This window comes from Peromyscus maniculatus, chromosome 15, assembly GCF_049852395.1.
Source record: "Peromyscus maniculatus bairdii isolate BWxNUB_F1_BW_parent chromosome 15, HU_Pman_BW_mat_3.1, whole genome shotgun sequence".
NCBI classification, from domain to species: domain Eukaryota; kingdom Metazoa; phylum Chordata; class Mammalia; order Rodentia; family Cricetidae; genus Peromyscus; species Peromyscus maniculatus.
The window spans coordinates 67858974-67886914 of record NC_134866.1 but is presented as its reverse complement, the minus strand read 5'-3'; the positions used below and the strand labels follow the sequence as shown (position 1 = coordinate 67886914).

General features: G+C 36.9%; 1 protein-coding gene across 1 annotated transcript in view; it reads right to left on the bottom strand.

The window, feature by feature from the left end:
• The window catches only part of Edil3 (EGF like repeats and discoidin domains 3), a 450159-nt gene that overhangs the window by 27217 nt on the left and 395001 nt on the right, over positions 1–27941 (bottom strand). Inside the window, exon 10 of the mRNA XM_006980462.4 lies at positions 341–496. Within this exon, the coding sequence (XP_006980524.1) occupies positions 341–496 (156 nt within the window). The remainder of the gene's footprint in view (positions 1–340; positions 497–27941) is intronic.

The window sequence follows — 27941 nt, the reverse complement described above, 5'->3', positions numbered from 1 at the left end:
ATTCTTTCTCTTACTGACCCTTTGCTCATATAATATACTTTCCAGTTTTATGTTTTAATGAGTATGTGTGTGTGTTTCTTGTCTTTGTTTTCCTTTCTTTTCTTTTTCTTTCTTCCTCCTTTCTTTTTATTATGTGTTTTGTGCCTGTTTGCCTGCTTTGTTTTCTAAGGAGAGAAAGAAAGAAGCAGCATGGAGTTGGGTGGGTGGGAAGATGGGGAGCACCTGGGAGGAGCTGGGAAACACGGAAACCATGATCAGAATATATTGCATGCAATCGTTTTCCATTAAAAATATAGCCAGAGCCTGACCCTTCACTCTACAGAGCGTGCAGCCCACCTACCTTATCTTTTCTCTGTTTCTCATCCTGGTACACAGTCCAGTGCTCCCCATCATTGCTGTAGGCTAGCTTGTATGAACCCACAAACTGCACGTGACCAAAATCCTTAGCGCCTTGTGTGATGATGCCTGTCACTTTGGTAGGGACAAGAAGGTCAATCTGAAAAGAGAAGAGCACAGTAGTTAAATGGAATGAATTAACCCACCATGAATTCAGGAATCTCTAGAACTCAAGAGATTAAAAACCACATATGCTAAGTGAAAAATCCTCCTGGTTATTTGTACTTTGAAAGAGATGGATGCATTTATAGTGATAAATTTGAATTTGCCATGAGGTGTATAGTCTAAGATGTCTTGGACAAGCATGCTGACCATTTTAAAATAAAGTGATGGTAAGTTTAGGTCACCAGTACTTCTTATATTAAACTTGTTCACCTGTCTTGCAACCATCTGACACTGAGTTTGAACATTTGTGTTCATAATTTAATGTACAGATTTATTGATCAACCCAATCACAGAAAAACAAAGTAATATAGTATGTGGTCAACTAAAGTCCAATTATTGTTCCTCAAAGAACAATACAAATAGTATATGGCATTTCATAATTAAATATTAAATCAGATTCCCACCCAGTTCCTATGAATTTTATTGAATTCAGGAATATATAATTGGTTAATATTAATTCTTGTGCACTGAAAATTTCCTTTCAGAAAATTATAATCCTAAATAATTTAAGGATAAAATGAAGTATTCAAAACTGAAGGACATATATAAAGGCAACTGGGGAAAAGGGGAAAAAATGAATGGTTAACAATATGAAAGTCTAATTGTAGAATCTAGGCTATTATATTTTGTGTTTCCTGCAAAATGGTGAATGAAATCTATAAATGAACCCTATGAGTGAAAACTACAAGTGAAATGTAGTGAATGAAAAACTAAGTTGTTATGTATTAAAATTATCAAAATACAAGTGAAACCTAGGGGCTAGGGATGCCTTTCATCAAATGCCATAACATAAAACAGATTTTCCCTATTTATTTTAAACTCATTCTTGAGTCTTTTTTACACCTTGCAACTCTAATGAAAATTAAATTTAGAAACTTTGTTTTCTTGGCAGGCAACGTTTGAAGTCACCTTTGCTTTTATTTGTGTCCCTTGATCTACAGCTTCCTTCCTGCCTGGACAATGCCCCCTCTTCCAGCGATTTCCTGTGGCTGAGCTCCATGCTCCATGCTTGAACTTATCATCTTTAGCCATTACGATCTCATGCGTGACCCCGGCATATTCAAACACTCTGTTCTTTTGTTCCTATTTCAGGTCTTCTCTCCTGTGAGACTGCAAGGTAACCCCAAAATAGACAGTCATGGGTCAGACACTGGCCATGAGTGATAACAGATAGCTGTGGTACATAAATATAAAGGAAGCATATTTAGTGACACAAATACTCATCAAAATACAGGAAAATTTTCCTAAGTGTTAAACTTTGGGATTACACACACAAAAATGTGTACAAATGTCTATGTGTGTGTGTGTGTGTGTGTGTGTGTGTGTGTGTGTGTATTTAAATTTATATGGACATTTTCTCATTCGGGGAAATATCCACTTTAAATAGTAGTCTAAATTTAAATGATTTATTAAGATAGAGGAATTCCCCTAACAGTTTGTGAAAATATTTCAGAAGGAAACGTTATCAATGTGTTATGTCATCTAAAATACCCCACGAGTCAAGCAAGAATGCTGGATGGCAAACGTGATGTTCTGAGAATGGGTACTATCTCATATTGTTCTGGGGTATTCCTGCATATCCTATATTTGGTACCTTAACTGTGCATGTACTATATTATCTCTTTACACATGAGGAATATATATATGTGGATAAGTAACACAACACAGCACACATTCCAAAGGTAAACAGTGAATAAAGAACTTGAGATCCTATGCTATATCATTTTGTTTCAGGGGTCTACCACAAACATGAATTCTTTGATTAGTAAATCATACTTTCAACAAGTCAAAGAATTTTACCTTTTATTTCCCTGGGAATAATTTTGAAGGAATAACTACACTCATTAAATTGATGGTATAAAAAAAGCAACAAAAACAATTCTGCTTTTATATTAAGAGAATTCTGTTTTAACATGAATTTTTTCTCTGTTCTTTGGCTGACTCAGCTTAAAAACAGGGGTAGCTTTTACTGTTATATATCCAAATCTATTTGCTCAGAGACACTTGGTCAAAGTCTGCTGTTCATCATAATGTTTTTCATGCTTGCTGACATTCAAAACTGAAAAATAAATAAGCTACCTGACAGAACTGAGCCACTGTGTACCATCACAGGCTGCAAACACACAGGAATTCAATAGCGGGGGGGGGGGAGGGGTATGAACCACTCAGGGTTGACTCTTTAGCCATACATGCCTGTGAATCCTCAGCTCAGATCTGAGAAGAACTCTTTCAGCATCTGTGTCTGCGGTGATTCCTACAGGCATCTGGGTTTCTTACTGGGTGGAGATGTTTTCTCTTAAATTTTATACCTTGACTCTTTCCAATGGATATGCTTTTCACCCACTCTAGCTTTTTTTTTTTTTTTTTTTTTATTAAATCTAGAACTGTTTTTCTTTTCTGTTTCTGTTCGGCCAGCTTCAGTACTTAAACAGGCAGCAGAGGCAGCAATCTGTTTCAACCTGGACTTTATCCTAAAATCCCCTGCATTAAATTTAGAATACCAGCTCTAAGAAGGCTTCTTTCAGTATAAAAACAATTTTGACTCATATGTAAAATGAGCTTGCTGAGGCAGGGCACACACAGAACTATCCTGACAGGACACCCAGGGAGTTCTGTCAATCACCAGGCTCTCATGTCAATCTGGCTGAAAGAGGAACTGCAAACTTTCCCGATGAAACCCTCACTATTCTAGGAGATTCCCATCTCCCAAGGTTTCACTCAGATAGGGTCGACTCTTGAGGGCACTGGGCTGGTTCATAGCTCAACATTTGACACAGTGCACTGCCCCTCATGTCTTAATCTGTATGACGTGAACCTGACATGTAACAAGTTCCCAATAAAAGTTTCATTGGTTTGAACTGGAGTTGATTCCTTAGTAGGTTCCATGAATAGGAACAAACCTATGGCTAAGAAAGAAAGCCATGTGTCCTGCCAGAAAACACTCTCTGCCTTAATCTAGTTTTTTTTTTTTCTTCTAAGTGACATAGTATTTTTGGTCAAGTTAATGAAGTACTGTTGCTGTAGCATAAAGATTACTGGCAAAAGCAACTAGCTAATAAGTCTTTAGTGTACTGCCTATTTGCTCTTCTTTCTCTCAATCTCTTTATCGGGAAAACTGAGTGAACCGCTCTCTGCACAGGGTTTTATGAATATAAAATGAGTGTGCATCTATCCAACATATACAATCATAAATAGAATGAGTGGTATGAAAGACATTAATTAGAAGCTCAAATAAAGTTGAGAAAAGAAGTGAAGAGTCTATCATAACCTTGTTAGAAGGTTGTAGAAAGGGGCAAGTGGGGATAGAGCTGTATATGTATACACATGTGCGTGCAGGAACAATAAATGAAAGAAGAGGCCATGAATTTTAAGGAAAGAGGGAGGGGAATATGGGAGGGCTTAGGGAAAGAAATGCAGGGAGAAATGTAATTATATTATAATCTCAAAAAATTGAAAAGATATAAAAATTTGTTTACAACATGAAAAAGTGAGTTAAAGTGTATTTTGATGGTATTTTCAGGGTGTATGCAAAGATGCAATGGTTAACAGAAATAGGACAAATAAATTTTATGACATACTTTGCATCACTAAATATTTATTTGTACACAATATAAATGTAGTATAAACATGTTAGATTGTAGTGTTTAGGTCCCCTATATGTTCAGTATAGATGGATTTTCTCCATATATTGTTAACCCATTGTTGGACGGATCCTTGAATGCACAGCCTACATACATTAGAGGAAAAGTATTTACATGAGGTTTGTTTTCAGTGGACATAGGTAGGACTTTATATGTGCTAGACAGGTGTGGTAGAGCTGCATACTAGTCCTTAAGAATACTTACTTAACCTCGACAATGTTATTAAACAGTTATATATGTCAGTTAGGTTCAGGGCACACAATAACTCCTACTAGTATTTGAACAATGTTATTGTATGTTGACTGTACTTTCAGTGGGAGCACAGGCCAAAGAGGTAGTGTGTTATTTTATTATGATATATTATTCACCCTTTGTAATCTATTTGATCTCACTATTCAAAGGTTTAGACTCCTTACAATACTACGGATGCTTGGTAAGATATGAATTCTAGAACCCCTTATTATAATCTCTTTGTTGAAATGGTTAATTTCCAAAAGTAGTTTTAATTGTTTAAGATAGCAATTGGTTTTCTCATGCTATATTTTGAAAATAAAAGTTAAGTAATAAACTCCTATGCATGGTTCCAGTCGTAGCTTTCTGAGTGCAGGTGGTCATGCAGTATTATGTTTGCGGGACACTTGGCATATGGTAGTATTCTAAATATCCAGGTACCATCGGCCCTGGATTCAAATTAGAGAAAATTCTACATTTAACACTTGCTTTCAATAACCAAATACACAGAGCCGTATGTCAGCTTGAACTTCACCCCCGTTTGCTGTCGGCTTATGCCGGTTAACTTTCTAAAAGGATTCATTAAGCATTATGCAAACAGTTCAACTGAATTTTTAGCTTAATGGTGCAGGTACCTTGGTAGTTATGAGCCTGTTAGAGTTAGCCATTTAATTCTGATAATCTTTTTCATGCTAAGTCTAATTGTATGCTGTATAGAAAACTTACAAAGGAGGAGATGAAACCAACTTTGTCTTCAGTATATGATCAGTGCTTTTCCCTTGTTCCTTTAGGTTTGCCTGAAAATTTTCTCACTTTTGGCATTAAAAAGTAACATTATAATTTTTAAATTATTAAATGCTATTTAAAAACACAATTCTATTTTTATAATAATAAAATGTAAATCCTAGTTTGCCTTTATTGCTGTGAGAAATACCATGACCCAAAACAGCTTGAGGAAGGAGAAGGAAAGGATTTATTGGAGTAACAGGTCACAGTGCATCACCAAGAGAAGTCAGGGCAGGAACTCTAAGCAGGAGTCTGAAGGCAGGCATTGAAATCCAGACTATGAAGGGGAGCTGCTTGCTGGATTGCTCCTGGCTCACCTTCAGCTACCTTGCTTATACCGTCAAAGCCCACCTGCCTAAGGATGACACTGCCCAGAGTGGGCTGAGCCCTCCCAAACCATTTAGCAATAAGGCAAACTCACTACATAGAAGCCTTTAGACCAATGTGATGGACGGAATTCCTCAGCTGATGTTCCCTCCTTTCAAATGATGAGTTCTATCAAATTGACAGCTCGTACATATCAGCTACTGCTCACATCGTTCATCTATTAACATGCTTGCAGCCAATGGCTTTCCTCATCACCTCACCTGTGATTTTTTTTTTAAACTTACAGTAGTTTAAGACATGCTTTGTTCCATATGGGATTCCATGACATCTGCTTGTAAATAAAAATACGTGTATTTTGCTCTTCAGTATTTCTACTAAAATCAACCATTCCAGAAAATCCCAATGTTCTTATCTATTTCCAAAGACAAATCTAAAAAGAACTTAAGGCTAATAGAAAGGAATTATTTTTAACACAAACTACTATGGTTTGTAAAAATAAAGGTATCAGGGCAAACAGACGTGAGGAAAATACACTGAGCTGTAATTGTACTATCTGAAGTTAATACTCTTTACTTCGTTATTCTTTTGTTTTTACACAATTCCTGTATCAAAATGTTTTCACAAGCTTGGCTCACAATGTACATGCTGCTTTGAATTTTGTATGATTTTTATCTTGGGTGTTTTGATTACAATAATAATAATAATTTGTGGTGGCTATATTATATTCTTCATTGTAGATACATGTGCTATGAAAATATTCTATTAATTCCCCTTGATAGTCATTTGTTTCCATTTCTTTTATCCACAGAATTCCAAATATAAGCTAAACTGCATTTATGTTTCATTGTTCATCACTGTTCTGTGTCTTTATAGACACCAGAACCCACTATTTGAATCACAGCATGCGGCGTTTCAATTTGCTCCACAATTATAGGCTTTTATCTACTGTATAAGTAATTCCCTCTACTACTCACAAAATCTCTCTTGTAGAAAAGTTTATGCGCATGACACCCCTAATAGAAAGGGCAGTTTTAAGTTTCATGTCCTGAAATGGCACTGAATGACATTTAATTTTCCTCTTCCTTCTTGTTCAGTTCCACTAACAATATATATACATACTGTCTAGCATTTGCATTTCCCATAGATGACCATGTTCTTTTATTTTATATTTGACTCCATACAATTTTGTGCTTTCCTTACTCAAATCTACCATACCTTTGTGATTTTATAACATTTTGTGGCTAAAAGACTTGTCTAATTCCATCAGTTAAGAATTATTTACATGGGCTATAATTTCTACCATATTTTTCCTTTTTTATTTATTCAGTTTTAACATTAAGCTAGCCTGGGTACATATTTATATGTGTGTATTGTCTGTGTGTGTACACAAATATGTACATGTGTATGATTACAGGCTTATTTATATCCGTATATGTATGTTGTGTGGTATGGGAACATACTATATTTTTATATTATAATTTTCTCCAATTGTTTAGTGATACTTTTTCTTAAAAAAAAATCTGCATCAATGCCTGGCTGATTATTATAAGATTGATACTTTCTTTGAAATTTTTACTATTGATCATCATTATTTACCAGAATATCTCTTGGGAAGGATTTCATTTATGATTATTTGGTAGAATGAGATGGATTTTCACAAGCTAAATTCTGTTTCCTGAGAGACAATAGGACTTAAAGTTTTTCTTGTCTCACATTTAACTTCATTCACTTTTTATTTTTTGTTATCTTATCAATCTTCATATTAAAGTAATTATTTTTCTTTTGGGCTTCTTAACTCTAAGCACCAATCATTCAAATACTGAATTTTTACTTTAGACTTTCTTATTTGTAGCATTTTCCCATCATCATTTAGTTTTTATAATTCCACCGTGTATTCTCAGAGTTTCCCCATTGGTCCTCCTCAATGTTAATATTTTTATTTCTAGCAGTGTATTTACAGCATTTAAATGTTTCAATTTCCTTGATAATCATTGTTACATTTTCCCTCTCGTTATTTTAGCATTCACTTCCCTGTATGTGCTTGAGAACAGCATCTCCACAGAGTCCTGCAACCAGTTTAATCTGTAGAAAAAATGGATCGTCTTATCCTGTTTTTCTTCATACCCTCAGTATACTTTCCTCTCTTTGTTGTGCTGCATATTAAAAAGAATCATCTCAGTCTAATCACATTTATTCTCTTTTACTGAGATTTGAGAAGGGAGAGGAATCCTTTCTTGTTGCCGCTGACGAATGGACTTCCCTTTGCCGACCACACTGAGGAGGTGGCCTTGGTTTGCTTGCAGACCTTCCTGTATCAACATTGCTTCTGGCACCTCCCCAAGACCTGGCAGACGTTGACATGTTTCAGCTGAAGCGTTTGAAGGACAGTTCTCTTCTGTTCTTCCTGCTTTTCTTCAAATGGAGGTAGGATATGTTATTTTCTTGATAATACAAAATGTGAAGTGGCGATTTTGTTTGAATAACTGTAGTTCCCTATTAGGTAATCTACCTATTATGATATTTTTATCAGTTTCCTCCTCAAGATGCAGAATCTCAGGGCCAGGAAATTTCCTTCGTTATGGACCCTGTGCTCAGTGTACACAAGGAATTCCAGTGATGCATTTTGAATGGTTTCACAAGTTACAATAAAATAAGTAGCACATCCACTGTACCTCCTGCTCTCCTTGACTGGTGTGTGGTACCGCATGTTGGGTTCTCTCTGTCAATGGCTGTACTACAGCCAACTTTGAGTTTTTGATGGCAATAAAGTGGTCCTGGCACCCTCAGCCAGGGGTACCCGTGGTTCTGACCTGTTTGACTGATTGAGATGTCAGAATCTCATGCTATGGTTACAAGAGATGCTGCCCAGAGACTGGAAAATCTGTGTGCATAATTCGAGAACTTGAGAGGGGATCAAAGGCTGCAACAATCACGATCAACAAACTGAAAGAGGTAAACTGATATAAATGAATTTTCCAGAAGCTCAACACAGAAACACTTCAACTTGATTCTGTTCTATCAACTCTGAAGGAAGCTTTGAAGTGATTAGGGGAATCCCATGAGATTTTGCTCGTATTAAAAAGTATTCCCTAGTGAATAATTTAAAAACACTAGCAAACTAGTATAAATCTTATTAAATATACCTGTATTTGAAAAAAAATAAGAAAGGCCAGACCTAATGTGGTGTTCTTGATTTGTTTGAATAATGCGCTACTGAGGGAGAATTACTTAATTTTTGTCATTTCATAATAAGTAGACCATTGCAATTCTCTGTTATAATTTTGCTTTTGAATTATTTTGAAAATTGATGCTTAACTATAGTTTTTAATAATTAAACATACTAGCCATTATCCAATATCTCCAATTTTTATATTCTAAAAAGGAAAGCAGGTTGAAGAAAAGTATCTAGCTTCGAAATCCAGGAAGAAGACTCACACTTTTCTTATTGAAAGTGACTTTCTGCTGAGTTCATCAAAAGCAAGGTTGCCTCAGGAGAGAGTGGAATTAACATACCTTCTTTATTCACCTTTCAAGACTGATTCCGATTAGGCAAGAACCTTGACTTATTTATTCCATGAATAAAACTCAGAACTGGTCCTTAATTAAATCAGTCTACAATTGATAGGGCCATTACTAGTTGGTAATTGGCTATTTAATACAAGTCTTTGATCAAAGAGCATAGCAATATATAATTAAATTTTTGGATGTGTTAAAAAAAACTGTTGAAGTCAAACTGAATGAGAAAACAAAGAGTACAATCATTAATAACTTACATACAATTTAGAAAACAATGATACTTTTTTTTTTTTTTTTTTTTTTTTTTTTTTTTTTTTTTGGTTTTTCGAGACAGGGTTTCTCTGTGTAGCTTTGCACCTTTCCTGGAGCTCACTTGGTAGCCCAGGCTGGCCTCGAACTCACAGAGATCCGCCTGGCTCTGCCTCCCGAGTGCTGGGATTAAAGGCGTGCGCCACCACCGCCCGGCCACAATGATACTTTTTTTAAGGTTGAATTGAAATAATATGTCATTGATCACTTTCTAAAAGCCCAGGTGTACATTGTATAGCTAAAATTTTGCCACATGCTCTTGAAAAGCTTGCTGAAAATATTATTAAGAATAACTTTAATAATTCATTCTACCACAAGTACATTTGCTCAACCATGTTCATTGTGGCTTTATTCATAATAGCCAGAAACTGGAAACAGCCTGGATGCCCTTTGACAGGAGAATTTTTTTTTAAAAAATGTGGTATATTTACACAATGAAGTATTACTCAGCTGTTTAAAAATAGCAACATGAAATTTGCAGACTAATGGATTTATCTAGAAAAGAATCATCTTGAGTGTAACCCATACCCAGAAAGATAAATATAGTTTGTATTTACTTATGGATGTTAGCTGTTAAGTAAATAATATTCAAGCTACCATCTGCAGACCCAGTGAGGTTAGGCAAAGAGGAAAGGTCTCGGAGGACACATGGATCTCCCTGAGAAGGAGAAATAGAATAGATTATGTGAGTAGACTAGGGGCAAGTGGGAACAGGAAAGAGGGGATCAGGTGGGGAGGTGGAGAGGAGACAGCAGAGGGAGAGAATGTGGGGAGAGACAGCTGGAATTGAGGGACATTAGAAGGACTATATGGAAACCGAGTGCAGTGTATACTTCCTAAAAATATATGAAGGTGATCCTAATGAGGTCTTCTAACAATGGGGGATACAGAGTCTCAATTGGACATTTCTTGTCACCAAACAAGACTTTCAGTAGTGGAACTGGGCTGCATTCAATTGAGTTGTAGGTCAAGTATGTTCCATGAAATCCCTAAACAAACAAGTCCATTGGTAAGACAAAAAGTTGTTCTCCACAAACTAACAGCAGGGCCCCTATTGTTGAAGATAACACCTACATAACTCACTGCACATGAGAAGTCAAGCTTTCAACCCTGTGTTTTAGTCTCATTGGTGCAAAAAGGTACTCTGCAGGCTACTGAAAGAGAAATGTAAATAGCAACCCAGCCCCAAAAGCCTCTGACCTATAATATCCATCTTTCCTGCCTGCAAAATATTCTAGGGCAATGGTGGCACAGTACTTGTGGGCATAGACAACCAATGTCTGATTTGACATAAAACCCACCCCACGAGAAGGAACCTACATCTGATACTGCTTAGGTAACCAAGAACCAGGGGATAGATAGCCCAGAGACATAGGAAAAACCAAACACAACTGGTCTAAAAAAAAAGTATCAATAAACAAAAACCTCCTAGTGATATTCTGCTATACTCCTAGATCAGTGCCCTATTCATTCATTATCAGAGAGGCTTCCTCTGTGGTGATATTTTATTTGTATGTTAATAAACAAAGTTTGCCTGGAGAGCAGAGGTCAAAGCCTAAACAGAAGCCAGGTGGTGGTAGCACATGCCCTTAATCCGATCACATGGCAGGCAGTCTCTGTGTGTTCAAGGACACAGCCAAGTGTGGTGACACAGGCCTTTAATCCCAGTACCAACCATAGAGACCTGGAGGTCTGTATAGACAGGCAGTAATGAGGAAGTGATGTGGCTGGGCTTACAGCAAGGCAATAAAAGCGCAGGTTAGACAAGAAGAGGCTCTCTTAGGAAGCTCCACAAAGTGGTAAGCTAAGGTTAGCTGGTGGCTATTGCTCTGATTTCTACGGCTTGCACCTCTGTATTTGGATCTGTGTTTCTTATTTAATAAGACTGTTTAGAAATTCGTCTACATTCCTCCAGCAGCAGTGGAGAACAGATGCAGAGACCCACAGCCAGGCTTTATATGGAAAACTATAAATGGAATGTTTCCATCAAATTCCTCCCCTCAGGGCTCAGGGAATCCCATGGAAGAGGAAGTGAAAAGATTCTAAGAGTTAGAGGGGATGGAGAACACTATGAGAACAAGGCCTTCTAAATCAACTAAGCAAGGCACATATGAACTCACAGAGACCAAAGCAGCAGGCACATGGCCTACACAAAATTTCACCAAATCTTCTGCATACATACTATAACTTTTAGATAAGTATTTTTATGAGATTCCTGAGTGTGAGAATGAGGGGTCCCTGACTTTTGTGCCAGCTCTTGGGACTCTTTTCCTCCTCTTAGGTTGCTGTGTCTGATAGGTTAGGTTTTTTTCTTTATCTTATTATATTTTATTTTTCATGTTGGGTTATTATCTCTTAGAAGCCTGTTCTTTTCTAATGAGAGACAGAAAGGGAGTGGATATAGAGGGGAGGAGAAGTGGGGAAAATGGGAGGAGTTGAAGGAGTGGAAACTGTCGTCAGGATACATTGTATGAAAAAAGAATCTATTTTCAATAAGAGGTTAAAAAAGACTCATTTTAATAAATCTAATTTTAGCAAAGGCATTTCATTTGTATAGCTATTACATATTTTAAATACTCATAAACAAAATATGTATATACCACTATGTGTCTACATATGTTGTCATATAAATATTCTTATTTTGTCAATTATAAATAAAAAGGAATTTGAAAGGTAAATATTCACAGTAAAAAATACGCTATAATGAAAAACCACACTGCATTCTTGAACATGAAGTGACTGGAAATATTGAGCAAGCTGACATAATATGTATTTTTATGTATTCTTCCCGCTGGAAGAGCTCTCTCTCTGTCTTCTGTTGAAATAAATTTCTCAAAACTTCCAATAATTCTTACATCATTTTGTTTTATCAGACCATGCAAACGTAATGTTGAACTATCTAATCTCCACTGGATATATGCCTATTTTATGATGATTAATTTTTAGGCTAAGCCAACAATCATGAAGTAAAGAATGTTAGATACTTGTTTGTTTGTTTGTTTTCTCTTGACTACTCAAAAGTAAGCAGTAAGGACAAGGCTTCACAGGAGCCAGACATAAGGTGAATACTTCAGAATGTTTGAGGAAAGTGCACCATCAATGCCAATAGTTAAAGCAAAACCATACAGAGTATGTAAGATGCTCGAGAAGGACATGATTATGACTTAATAGGTATGGAACACTAGTGGGTTACAGTGATGTGATCTATTAATATAGAGAGTTGACTGCCCCAAGGGATAACTATAGAAAATATATTTTATGCAAAATATATAATGCATACATGATACAGAAATACAGACAAAAGGGATGCCAATTATTTCTAGTCAAATGTTTCATTAGTAGTATCGTCAATGTCATAATTATAATAAAAACCAGTCCTGAGCAGTCTTACAAGTATCAAATTTCTTAACATCAGTCATGACAAATTATACCAGGATTATAATACATATCTATAGATTTTTCTCATGAAATACCTACAAAAATGTAAATATTTTATTGATTCATATTTATGTTTATTTATAGCATAGGTATCTTATCTATATATTTTTGTGTGTTTATGTTCATTTCTATTTATTTTCTCCTGGGTTTAACTAATAAATAACAATTTTATACATGTCACTTAAAATTTTCAATTAGATACTGATTTCTGTTTTACATTTATTCTTAATACAGTGTCTATTTTTGGAGTTTATTAAAATACAGGAAGTAAAACAGTGCAAGGTGAGGATAAAAATCTGTATATGATGTCATAGGTATATACTAATGAAATCCTATAGAGCAATGTAGTTTGAAGATATCTATAGTGAAGCTCATACGTGGTGTATGAATAACAATTATAATGTTTTGGCTTGAAATAAGATGTATAGTTTCCATTAACTATGTTACTCTTGACTGCATGCAAAATGTGTTCTGCTTCCATTTTCCTTCTTCTGAGAAACAGGACTGCATTTGCATTATTTGTATGTATGTGCTTATCTCAGGACTTACATAAAGGCTAATTTCCTTGTGCAATCAGCTCCAAGAGCCCTCATATTTATAAAATCATACTCTTTAACTTTGAAACTATTCATGCACTCTCTTTCAATTTTTATAAAATAGCTCCTAAACTGCTGCCTTAAATTAGATGTGGGATTAAAAATCACTTGAAATAAACTCATTATATTAAACTTATTTATATTTTTGCATACATAGTCAAAATTTAAAAAAACTTTGCAAGTTATACCTCACATTTGCACATTTAAATAAAGAATTGTGATTTCAATTTCTCATCACTTGATTATTTCAACTTGTTTTACCTGTGTTTGGTATCTCATCGGAAGCATGAAACTAAAATTGCTGACTTATTTATTTATAATTTACTTTTGAGACAGGGTCTTATTATGTAGCTCTGGAAGACTGGAATTAGCTGTATACACCAGGCTGGCTTTAAATTGGCAGATCCATCTGCCTCTGCTTTCCTAGTACTGGGATTAAAGGCCTATGTCACCACAACTTTTAACGACAGTTGTGACTTGAAAAAGAATTGAAAGTATTATTACATATTCAGAAATACAAATTAAGGAATACGTACTATTTTTTTATATTTGCACATTTTGGGGTCTTTAAATCAAAGGAAATTTTAATGAAATTCTGATATTGATTCAAGAGGAGAAAAACCATATAAAATTATTAGATAAAATGATACTAAACTGTAATATCAGAAATTATTTTGCAATAGAACCAATCAAGAGAGAAGCAACAAAATATAGAAATAAAAATTGTACCTAAAGAGATTATTTTGGCATGTCTTTTCTATTAGGAAGACGTCTTGCACATTTTAAGAACTGCTAAACATCTGTTAGTTTAGAATTGGAATGGAAGAGTCTGCCACTGCTGCTTTTCCTGGCTGTCAGTGGAGGAACAGCAGGAATGTCCCCTTGAAGGCTAGCTGAGGGGAGTAAGAGACCAGAATGGAGGTCACAGAGGTAGTCACTCCCTTTACTGCTCTGTATTGCTAAAAACATGAGCTTTTGTTGGGATGCACCGTGGACAACTCTTGCACAGTCACTTTCCTTAAAGGGCAGCAGGAAATGACATTGATCAGCATTTGAACAGTGCGTCCCGGGAAAGAGAGGATGTGGGGAGGACTGAAAGGTAAATTGTGAAGAACCAGTGAAATACCAGCTTTTGAAAATTCTCCCACTGCAACAGTTGTAGGAGAGACTGCAGTTTCAAGTTGCAAACAGTTATTTAAAAGAATACAATAAAACTCAAACACTAAGAAATACACTTAACACTTTTGCAGAGTGTACTTTTTAATGTAGGTTTTTGGTGAATGTATTTTATTAAGTTGAGAACTTTCCCATTTATTATTATTATTTTTTTTTTTGCTACAAAACCATGACTAGGTAGTACTGAATACTATCAAATGGTATTCCTTTCAAAACTGAGATAATCATTTGTATTCCTCAGTTAATATATAAAAGCCACACAATTAATACTGAAGGGATCAAGTAACTGAAATATTAACAATATCAATGTGACCATCTCCATTATGTCCTTGTATTTGTATCTTACATAAAGGTATCCCATGATAGATTATTTAAATTTCTTTACTTTAAAATACAGTTATGGCAGATAAGTTGTAACTAAGTATTCAGAACTGTTTTTGAGATTGTTTTTAATTTTGCACAAATAGTGTCATATGGAAACATTTTAGGACTTGTTTTTTAATATTAATATTTTTACTGTTACCGACATGACCCATATATTTGTTACTGAAATTCAATTATATCTACTGCTGCACAATATCCCATGTGTGCAGATACAACAATATATGTATTCCTACTCATTTTATGTATACTGTTTTAGGTTTGTGACTTTTGAAATCAGAAAAGCAAACATCTAATTTTTAAAAAAAAAAAATCTAATTTAAAAAAAAAAAATGTATGCATATGGGTGTTTTTTTCAGCCATATGTACAGCATTTGCATGCCTGGTGCCCAGGGATGTTAGGAAAGGGTCTTGGATCCTGTGGAACTATAGTTACATATGATTGTGAGCTGCCATGTGGTGCTGGGAGCAGAACACAGGTCCTCTGTGCTCCTAACCACTGAGCAAATGCTCGGGCCGCACACATACTTATTTCTTGATGTGGACTTTAAAAAATATTTTATGACTTTTGTTAGAGTGTAAAAGAATATTTAATTTCACAAGACAAGGTAGGTTTCCAAAATGTCCTTCTCAGTTTACACAGGAAAGATATCTTTAAATTTCAGCTTTAATATCTCAGTTTAGGGATTAACACTTAATGTGGTTCAAATAAGAATGTACTTGATAGTCTCTTATATTTTAATGTTTAGCTCTAGTTAGTGGAACTGTTTGGGAAGGATTAGAAGGTGTAGCTGTGTTAAAGAGGTATGTAGCTGTGGGTGGGCTTTGAGGTTTCAAAAGCCTATGTCATTCCGAGTTAGCTCTTTCTCTCTACCCCCATCTCCCTCACTGCCCCCCACTCTCTCTGGGCTTTAGGCTTGAGGGTCAGACGTTAGCTCCTTGCTACCAATCCAGCTAGATCACTGCCTGTTTGCTGACATACTTCCCACCACGAAGGCCATAGACCCATCCTCTGAGACTGTAAGCAAGCACCCAATTAAATGCTTTCTTTCGTAGATTGCCTAGGTCATGGCGTCTCTTCACAGCAACTGAAAAGCAACTAAGACAATGCCAGCAGATGCATTTCTAAAATTAGAACTTTCACACATTTTTGACATAGATTATTATTTACTAGTGGACATATTCTTTGATGGATTGCATTTCTCAGTGTTTTATTAAAACGTTTGCATCAGTATTCATGTGTGAAATTCCCAACCCTTCTCTTTTTTATAACATATTTTGTCCAGTTCTGGTTCTCAGATGTCATTGTTTCACAAAGCACACTTTCATACAAAGAAACTATTCTTGAATTAAAAGGGCTTTCTCTTCATGGGAACATTTGTGGAAGGAAGAGTAATTACATTTGAAAGCTGAAATTCAGATTTAATTTCCTAACAACGATATGTTTATTTTATTTAATTTTTTCATCTGTTCCTCCCTTCATTATTTTTCCTAAACACATTTGAAGTTTTAGTATGACTTTGAGGTTTATCATCTAAAATAAATATGGCCTTTCTATTCTAATTTAAATTTATTGTCACAAATATTTATACTCAAATTTTCCTCTTCATATGTATTTCTGTCACATTTTTTAAGTACTAGTCTGTGGTGGTTTGAATAGGTACGGCCCCCATAGACTCATGTGTTCGAATGCTTAGCCCATAGGGGGTGGCACTATTAGAAAGTGTCCTTGTTGGGGTAGGTGTGGCCTTGCAGGAGGAAGTGTGTCACCATATGAGTAGGCTTTGAGGTCTCCTTTGCTTGAGCTATGATCAGTGTATCATGCAGCCTCCTTCTGCTGCCTGAGGAACAAGATGTAGAATTCCAAGCTCCTTCTTCAGCACCATGTCTGCCTGTGTGCCACCATGTCCCATTATGATGATGATGGACTAAACCTCTGAAACTGTAATCAAGCGCCAAATAAATATTTTCCCTTATAAGAGTTGCCGTGGTCATGGTGTCTCTTCACAGCAATAGAAACTCTGACTAAGACACAGTTTTTTCTTTATCCTTTTGGATAATTTGCCAAAAATTATCTACTGATTATTTCCTTACTTTTTTCAAAGTCTTGAAATAAAAGTTTTCTTTTGGAAAAAAATAAACATCTTCCTCTATACTTATAATAAACATCAAAGGTGGGGTGGAATTCTGAAACTATATTAAATTTGGACATATAGAACACTCTGAGGTCACTTTTGGTCTCGGTGAACAGCACAGCTTAGCAGAGTTGCCACAAGATACAGAAAACATTAACAGTTTTGCCTACAAGTTTTAATCAATTAGAAATGAAATTTTAAAACCAATTCACTGTAACAATCAATCTTGTATAGAGTAGCTATGGATACAAATGCAAAAGTCCTCATTAAAAGGAATTTTAATACAGATGAATGAAAAGATGGAACATATTTCATAATGTGACGTCTCATTTTTTTTTTTAAAGTGTATCTAATTCACCCAGTTGCTCTTTGGCTTTTAACGTTTCCCTTAGGATTTTATAATAATTTTCTGAATTAACATAAAATCTATTGGGAACAGACAAAAGAAGGACTAAGAAACCCCAGATAGATGGATGGGTGACCCAAACTCGGGCAGCAGTGGCAAGGAAGGGGTGTGAGGTGGGGACCTTCAGCTTCCTCTTGTTTGGACTTAAAGCAAGTGAGACATCCTAACTATTTAGCAGTATGGCGATGAGGCGAGAGACACTGGCAATTGTAAACAAATGAAGACAGGAATTGTGCGCCTACAAGTTTGTTGTGAGGCACAGATGGCGGAGAAGAGAACAAATGGAAGGAGACTCAACAAACAATGCAGCAGCAATTGGCTATTTCTACAGAAAATAAATACGGAGTCTTTATTCTTACCATATGCCAAATAGATTCCTAGAGACTTAATTTCTTTAATGTAAAGAAAAACTTTTTTCTGGGGGAGGGTTTTAGAGACAGGGTTTTCTGTGTAGTGTTGGTGCCTGTCCTAGATCTTGCTCTGTAGACCAAGCTGGCCTCAAACTCACAGAGATCTCTTGGCTCTGCCTCCCAAGTGCTGGGATTAAAGGCATGTGCCATCACCACCCGGCATAAAGAAAAACTTTTAAGTATTCTTGAAGGATACATATATGGAAGCAAGTCATTTGTCACATGAGATAAGAAATCATGTTAAAGCAAAACTTTAAAAAGATATTACTACAGAAAAATAAAATTCATGTAACCGAAAAATGTTAAATTATGTCAAAAGAAAATAGCATAGGTAAAGACAGTTTCCAAAATGTTTTGAGAACTGTAATGCATTGCAGAAAGCAAACTGATAAACAAGATGTGGCGGTGGGTATTTTTAGTCCCAGTGCTATAGAGGAAGAAATGGGAGGATCTGAAATTCAAGGTAATTCCTTGCTAAATTATGAATTCAAGGCAGGCTGACCTGAATTACACACACACACACACACACACACACACACACACACACACACACACACACACACACGGGGATATAACTCATTGGGTAAATTGCTTGTTATTCAAGCACAGGAATTTGAATTCAGATTCCCAAGGCCCATTGAAAAGCTGAGAATGGACGCAAGCACATGGCTATCATCCCAGCTCTGGAGGGACAGAGATTGTTGGGTTCCAGGAGCTTGCAAATCCTCTAGTCTACACAGTTCCACAAGCTCCCAATTCAGAAAAAAATTAAGACGAAGAGTATTAGGAAAAGATAGCACCCTTTGACCTAGGATGTCTATGTGTTTATACACACATGCAAACAAACAAGAACACATGCACACACATACACCACATGCCTCCCTCCCAGCAAATAAAAACCAAACATTTTCTGGACAAAGGACAAATAAGAAATGCAATTACAGATATGGTGTTTTGCTTTAAGCAAGAACAGCCACCATAAGCTCATATATTTGAATACTTGGTCCCCCTTGTTGGAGGAATTGGGAAGGATTAGGAAGTGTGTCCTCATTGGAGAGATGTGTCACTGGGCATGGCTTTGAGATTTCTAAAGGTGATGTCATACCAAGTTAGTGAGCTTCCCCCCCCCCCTCCACACACATCTCTCCCTACACACACACCTCCCTTCCTCCAACTTGCGGATTAGATGTGAGCTCTAAGGTACTGTTCCAGCACCATGCCTGCCTGCCTGCTACCCACCATGATGGTCATGGACTCAATCTCTGAAACTGAAAGCAAGCCCTCAATTATTATTATTTTTATAAGTGGCCATGGTCATGGTATCTCTTCATATTCTTAGAAACATAGTGATGGCAGAAGTAAAGCAAATGCTGCCTTCCTTATGCTGTTTCCTCTGGGTATTTTATCACCACAGCAATAGAAGTAACTAGTGCAACTGTGCAGAGATAACTAGTATTTCATGACTTTGAAAATGGACACAAACACTCCATTCAAGGGTTCCATCCCTAAACACACTCTTTACATAAGCTATGATACATGATCATGTGGAGACAGGAGAGCATTGTCAGCAGCAGTATGAATGTAGGAGATAACTGCAAATCATGAAGTCTATTAGGATAAGTGATATCTCAAAGGGATATATTTCTTCAATGCTTTAAAGGGATATATTTTTTCAATTGCTTTATTATAATAGCAATATACACAATATTAGGGAAATTCTCAAAATTGCAATATTTGACTAAATTAATATAAATGAAATAACAAGTTGCAGACAAATATAAATATGCACAGTTCTCAAATGTCCTGCATGTCAACTTGACAGAAGCCAGAGTCATCAGAGAGGAAGGAGCCTCAACTGAGAAAATGCCTCGATAAGACTCAGCTGTAGGAAATTTTTTCTTTTCTTCCTCCCTCCCTCCCTCCCTTCATTTCTTCTTTGTTTTTGCTTTAGTTCTAGTTTTTGTTTTTTGAGACATGGTTTCTCTGTATAGCTTTGGCTATCCTGGAACTTGCTCTGTAGAACAGGCTGGCCTCAAACTCACAGAGATCCACCTGCCTCTGCAGCCAGAGTCCTGGGATTAAAGGCGTGTGCACCACCACTGCCCAGCTGTAAGAAATTTTTAAATTAGAGATTGATAGGGGAGGGCTTAGCCCACTTTGGGTGGTGCTATCCCCAGGCTAATTGGTCCTGGATTCTATAAGAAAGCAGGCTGAGCAATCTATGGATGAGCAAGCCAGTAAGCAGCACCTGCCCATGGCCTCTGCATCAGGTCCTGCCTCCAGGTTCCAGCCCTGGCTTTCTTTAATGATGGACTGCGATTTGGAAGTGTAAGGCAAATAAACCCTTTATTCCCCAACTTGTATTTTGTCACAGCAAGAGAAACCCTAACTAAGACACCAAGTAGAAAGTAAGCAAAGAGAGGACAGCCACCAACGCCCAGTGCTAAACCAAAGACATGTCGCTTTCACTTTTTCCTAAGATGGCCACCAAGTATCTGTTTCCCAAAAATTCTTTCTCACCCAAGCTAGTGTCAGCAAGATACAGTACGAACTTTGGTTTGCTGCTTTCCTAACTGCTCCTAATGCCTCTTCTTTGCTGAAATTAGATTGTATAATTGAAAAGTGATAGCTTAATTTGAGATGATTTTTTGTGTGGGTACTTTGGCCAAGAGAACTATTTATACAGTTTTCTTTATTATTTACTGCAAAGAAACAATGGGGCCCAAAGTCATAAACATAGGGAAAAAATAAGTAAAAAGACACCAGACCAAAGAAAGAGAAGTAAAACTACTTCTGTGTGCAGATGACCTTAAATCCTATGTAGAAAATCCATTACAATCCACTTAAAGTTTTTTATTCGAAAAGCAAATTCAGCAAGTTTAAAAACTACAAGTAGGGTTGGAAGAGGCAACACTGTTAGAGGCGAAATCTGCCGAATGATCTAGACATTCAGCACAATTCCAGTGACAGTTCCATCCACCCTCCTTTGAGGATAATGACGAATTAGCTTTACAAGTCACGTGGAGGATCAGAGAGTCCAAATAGCAGAAATGATCTTGCAAAATAACAAAGTTAGGTGACTTTTATTTCTCAGTTTCAAAAGTTTCCTGCAAAGCTACATTAACTAAAAGAATATAAAGCTAGTAATAGAAATGAATGCATATATATGCATACAAATGTACACACAGAGGCATATAAACATGAATTTAATTTTGCTTGCAATTTATATCTTTTATACCTATTTTTACTATGCCTGAACTTGTATCAGTAATAACAAGTAATTTATTTTAAAGAAAGCCTTTGTAGTTTGTCCTAAATTTATTTTGTATGACCTATTTTCATATTTCTTCTGCCTTTGGAATAAATAAGCAGGGTAATGGTCATGTAGATGTGAACTAGCAACTGTAGTTGTATATATTCTAATTTATATCACAAAGTTAGTCCCCCATAGCAATAGACTAGCTCTCATATGGAAACTATATCTAATTAAATGATCTCTTATAAACGTTATTTCTTCACTCTAACTTTTACTAAAATCAATATAACCCATGTACTTTAATGACCTTCTTGAAGACCCTGTATAACAATAAGAAAATTTAATGACACCAATTGAAGAGTATTTATTGGCTTGCCAATATATTCTTTCTTCCTTTCATAGCATTTCTCATAAAATTTGATGCTCAGTATAAAACCATATGCTCAATAACTTGTGTTTTGATTTTTAGTGTTTTAATTTTATGTAAGGCCAAAGTTAATATGTCAATTAATACATCAAAATTAGCATTTATAATTGAAATTCATTCAAAATTGAAAAATAGTTTATGGAGCCTTTGCTGGGATTCTCCCTGACTGCGGAGTGGACTTTGTTTTTTCCTCCAGCATGCAGGCACGGTAATTTTACCGAGAGCTTACTAGGCAATACGTAATGGAGTACATATTCACATTATTCACCAAATAACACTGGAGTGAGTTCTATTTTTTATCTAAGTTCACAATTCAGGGAACCCAGAAAAACTGCATGACTTCTCCGAGGTCATGTTTATCAGGTGTATTCAATACATGGCTACTGTGTTTCCTGTTCTCAAGATTTATCCCAAAGAAGGGTCCTGATAGAAGAGACTTCGGAAGGCACTCGTGGACTGTGTTCAGAAACCCCAGGTTGAATGCTTGCAAGCAGCTTACCGGCAGAGAGGCATCATTTCTTATTTATCTGCTCCAGTATGGATGCTTCTGTAATCCACGTGTTATGAGGAGAAGACCTTTCTGTAATTGTCTAAGAGGAGCTGTATATGCAGGCAGCTCCTAGACTTTAGAGTCTGTCTCACCTACTGTCATGTGCTTTCTAGTGAGTACCATGAGTGAGCACCACATAGTATTTGCCGTGATTTGCTTAGGAATGTTTGACTTCTGCTGGAGTTAGAACTCGCAGAGTTATCTCTGTTCCACTCACTTTGGAGCTTCCAAATTTATTAGTAGGTCTTCATACAGTAGGCACCCGAGAACAGGCAGACAGATAAAGGAAAAGAAACTGGGGCAAAAATGAAAGCTGAGGACGGGTTTTAAAACACACAGCGCCAACTTTTTCATCCTGCGTAGTAATGAAAATACTAAGTTCAGGTGTGTTCGAAGACAAAGAATTGCGGAAAGACAAACTTTAAGGTGGAGTAGTAAGATCTCCGTGTTTAGACTTTGTAGCACAGTGACTTGGGCAGCGCTGCGCAGGAAGTGGATGAACGTTATCGAGAATGACGCCAATGCCTTGTCAGCAATGCAGGGTGAGAAGATGAAGGTGACTAGACTCAAAGAATGGAAGGGGAGTCACGAACCAGAGCCTGTGTGGAGGACAGCGATGCACATTCCCCCCCCCCGCCCCTTTTTTTCCCCACTGCTGACTCAGTTTAATCGGAGTTTAAATCAAGATAGGGAACAACTAACAGATAGTCAATGCCAGTCCTCAGGGATCAGTGGGGTAAACACAGGTAGATAAGGATCTGAGGCAGGCAAAAGGAAAGAGTGGAATGCAGAATGCAATAGAATGCAAAGCTATTTCCCCCCCAAAAGTGTGAGCATCTGAAGAATAAAGGATATTAGGATTATCCTCCTGGGTGTTTCTTGATCCTGCTGCAAAGTATAAAATTCAAAACCGAATTTGCACTACCTCAAAAGGCCAGACAAGAGAAATTGCAGATTTAATGAGGAGTACAGGCTAGGGCAGAGTTCCTGTGACAGAGTATCTTGGAAAACCGGATGTTAAGAATGGCTGGCAAAATTTCAGAGACTCAATTGTGACCAAATTTGCTTTTGAAAAATCTGCAGAAATCAAAGAATTCCGGCAAGGCTTGCTGACAGGGAGTGAGGTACATGGAAAGGAGATGAAGTGAGATGGGGCAAGGGACAGGTCTGGTTCCCACCTCCAGCAGGAAAGAGCAGGCAAAGGGCCAGGCAGATGTTCTGCATCATGGAACAGAAACAGGCATACAATCATGCCTCCTCTATGGCTGAATTCTTTTGTGAAGACATAGAATATCATTCCAGAAATCCATTGGGGAATCAGGTGGGGGTGTGGCCAGAGGAGTAAGTCATGATACAGCAATTAAAAGCTGCAAGGCAACAGAGGAAAAAAAAAAAGGCAACTGAAACCATGGTGGCTAAGAATTCTTGGGTCAGTCTTTAAATCTCCCGCGTCTTGAGAGAGTCTAACCCCAAGATGAATCAGCATAATCCTTGATGTTCCTTCAGTTTGCAGGAGCTGGAATTCGTAGCACAAGGAAGCAGGGAGATCTGTGCAAATGAATCCCATGCAGATTAATGAGGACCCTAGGGTCCAGGGCTAGGCCTCCAGTTCTCTGTTAATGATACAAAAAGGAACTCATTCCTATTAAGAGGTCTCCATGGAACACATGTGGCATTTTGCTGAAGGAGAGGAAAAGCAGGATTAATCACACGGCTAAGGCGCCATGGCACTCCCCGGGTAAGGTTGGTGAGCACACACTGAATGGTGACACAGCTTTTGGAACGTCTTTGCTGTCAACACTCCCCAGCTCTTTTTTTAATTCCCCTCCCACCCTCAGTAAAGGAGGAATCTATAAAAACTCAGAAAACCGTGTTTGCTGTTGGCAGATTCCATTTTGTGCTGATTCTATGTTATTGTCACCCTGCATGAGAATTCCTCCAAAGATGAGAAATCAAAGAAGTGGAGTAGAAATCACTCATGACAGCATTGCTGGTTTTTTTTTTCTCTCTCTCTTTTGGCATGATTCCTCTGGTTTAACAAGACCTGCTGTGGAATATCTACGAGAAAAAATAATTCATTGCTGTCTAATATATTCTGAGTGGACAAAATGTTCACTGGTATCCTCACTCATTGCTTTACTATCAGCTTGAAAACAATGTTTGTTCATAAGTGACAAGACTTAATTTAATTATGGGTCTGTATGTTGATACAACGCCTGGGAACTTTGGAGGTAGAGGTTGGTCTTCTACATTAAAATGAAAAATAAGAGTCTGAATCACTAATTATCCTTAGTGCATGAGCTGGCTGTTTGGAACCCAGGGCCTATGCTGGGACACTTTGCTCAGCCTGGGAGGAGGGGACTGGACCTGCTTAGACTGAATCTACCAGGTTGAGCTGAATCTCCAGGGAAGTCCTTGCCCTGGGGAGATGGGAATGGGGGCTGGGCTGGGGGAAGGGGGGGCGGAGGAGGGAGGATAGGGGAGTCCATGGCTAATATGTAAAATTAAATCAAATTATAAAATTAAAAAAAAATAGATAATAAAAAAATCACAACTTAAATAAACTGGCCTTAATTTGATTCTTGACTGAATGCTCTTGCTCATTGTTTTAGAGATTTTTATCTAGGACTAGCTGTTAGGTAGACTTATTTCAAAACTCACTATGCTAATTCACTTATTTTAAACTATTCCGTTTTGATAATATAAATAGGATTGTGTTCTTATGTTAAGATTTAAGATGTGATCTGGGCCATGTGGTATTGATACTGGAATAAATGTGTTTTAACAGAGTCAACTAAGGTTCATACTGAAACATGAGATTTCGTGTTAAAAATACAGAGTTGCAATGCAGAACATGAAATAAAACCTGGAAAATGATGAATGCTTACTGATAAAAACGTGGCGGTGCTCAGTCTACTGGCTTATAAGTAAGCACACATTTCATGCCTTCTCCTTTGCTACATTTAGTGTAAAAAAGGAAACAAACATGATTTGATGGAAAAACTAAAACAATAGCTTCAGTCCTTCAGTGGTTTTCAACATCTGCAGTTTCTTCTATTCCTATATAACAGCAAAATTCCAAATAATGAAGATGTGGTTTACATCATAAATGTTCTTCTGTCAGATACTTTTGGATCTAATGCTAAACCCAGGAGAAATGGACTTGGTATTTGAACCTACTGTGTTGTACTTTCATGACCTCTCTGAATCCCAGTTATAAAATACTAGGCATAGATTATTGAGATTCCTTTCCATTTGATGACATCTGTGCTTCCCTGTGCACATGCTAATAGTAGCTACTTCAAAATCATTTTTATGCTCAAATTAATTCAAACCTTAATCCAATATTTAGTGAGTATCTACTATGTCTGAGGCCCTGAAGTTAGAAAAATCTCATTGTGGTAAAATGAGGGGAGATTTTTGAAAGCACAGGTTAAAACTCCCACAAAGGCCCATAAGCAGAAGAGGGAAGGACACAGGAGAGTGAAAACCAGCAGAGCAGAGGCAAGCCTGGTTACTGAGGTGTTAATGAAGGAAAGAGGACAAGTCAGGATGTGGAGTGTGCTTGCAAATGCCCTGTCCCTGGAAGCTCTACATGCTTGAAGAGGATAAAGAATCTCTGAGTCCTTGGAGTGTCCAGAGAATGTCCATCGGATAGGAACGAAAGCTTCAGTTCATTTGTGAAGCTTTCCTAGCAACTAGACAGTGAGCAGGATACCAAACTTACTATCTATCTACAGATTCGAGATTTTTACCACGAATGGGCAATATCAAAAGTAAAGACAATTAAGTTTCCACCATAGGTCCCACTTGAGGAAATCATTTAAGCTTTCTGGACTTAGCATGTTTATAAAAGGTAATGATAGTCTTGCCCAGGCCCACCTTCAGCACTGTGTTTTTATTTTTCAGTCTTATGTTCAGCTCTAAAACTGTGCGGTCTCTAGGTATAAATTTTTATAGAGACTACCACACTTGAAAATAGCTCAAGTGCCAGCCTGTTTTATTCACAAACAACATAAACGACCGTTATCATACATAATTTGTGAGTCCAGAACACACTCCAGCAACACTTTATGGCTTTTTGAAAAGAAAACTGCATTCACGTGGCATGACACAAATTTAAATTTTTTGGTTTAGCCAGCCTTCGAAATGGTATTCTATATTTAATTTCTGGTGACATTAGGATGCTGACTCTTTAGTGCTTACTATTTGTCAAAATATGTAGCCCATTTTTCACCAGCATTTCTGGAGAAACACAGGGTTGGAAACTAGGGTGGAAGTTCCTACATTGCATTTCATATGTGCTAGAAAAAATGCCGCTGCTAAAAATACATAAAAGAATCAATTGCTAAAAGGAGCAGATCCTCCATATAGCTTTGGCTTATGTTCAGTGTTGCCTCATGCAAATTTATTATTAGGGGAAAACTGCAACCTTGCCTCACTGTCCAGCACATGTCCAACACAGGAAGACTCATCACTTCCAGCCAAGTCTCAGGATCTTTCTCTGAAGGGAAATGATTACATCTTTGCCTAAGTTTAGGAGTGTCCACCTAAAACTCTTTCTCTTTTCATGTTTTTTGGGCTTCTGAAGTAATTTATACATAGCATTATTTGGTAATATTAATCTCAAATATCATTTATTACGATGTCAATCAATGTCAACTATAAATCAGAAATGGAACCAGGGTAGGGCATTAGGTGCTGTGGCCTCCTCCCTTAATGTATACATTTGTTTCAAAACTGCATTTTCTTTCAGTTGAAAATGAATGTTCTTGTTCAGACACTACCATTTCATATCCACACTGTAATTAGTAAGAGATCCTTAGTACATGAAGAGGGAAGTAATTCAACAGCGTTGAGAGTCAAAGTCAACACATTTAGGTGTTGATATTTCAAGTGATTTATGTGCATATCAAACTGTGCAATAAAATAACGCATCATTACAAACACCCACTGACACAGAAGAAAACTCATCTTAGATGCAGACCTCTTCTAAAGAGGCACATAAAAGTGTCTGTCTTACATTTGTAAAATGTGGGCATATTTTCATTTGGGAGTTAAAGAAATGATCATTTAAAGCATGGATTCCACAATGCTATGAAGATAAACCTTTGATATCTCTCTATGTTATTATTATTATTATTATTTTTGGCTTCATTTTATACAAAGCTCATCTGCTCTAGCCAGGACTTAACTGGAAGTTCTTTCTCTGCAAAGCTGGCAGTGGTTGACTGGAGTCAGTCATGTATTATCTGGTGTCCTGAGACAACTGTATACTGTCTTCAAGCTGTTTCCTCTCCTATAAGGCAAAGTCCAGAGCAACTATTCCTGACTTATTTTTGCAACTGCTTGTTATACTTCTTTATAAGACAGAAATATGAAAAGGAAAAAAAAAAGGTATTACAATGTTTTCAGAGGATGAATGCTAAAATGCATTTAAGACATATTTTCTTTAGTTACGAACTTGTTTGCTCTTATAGCAGTAGAGGCAATGTCTCCTAGCAACAGATTAGACCAATATAAAACCCAATATATAGGTATAATGAGTAGCATCAGAAGCAGAATGGCAAATAAGGGTCCCACTTCTCAAACCTTGACCATCACGTGCTGTATTAGAACACCGAGCATGCCATTGAAAAATAATTTTACGGGGGGTGGTGGGGGCACTATTAAGTACTTGGCTTATTAAGTTGATAATTATAGAGTAAGTTTTGTGTTTCTTACTTTAATTTCCGCGTAGCTCCAGATAATTGAATAACATTCTTGAATTTGGAATTATGTCTCTCCTTTGGTTA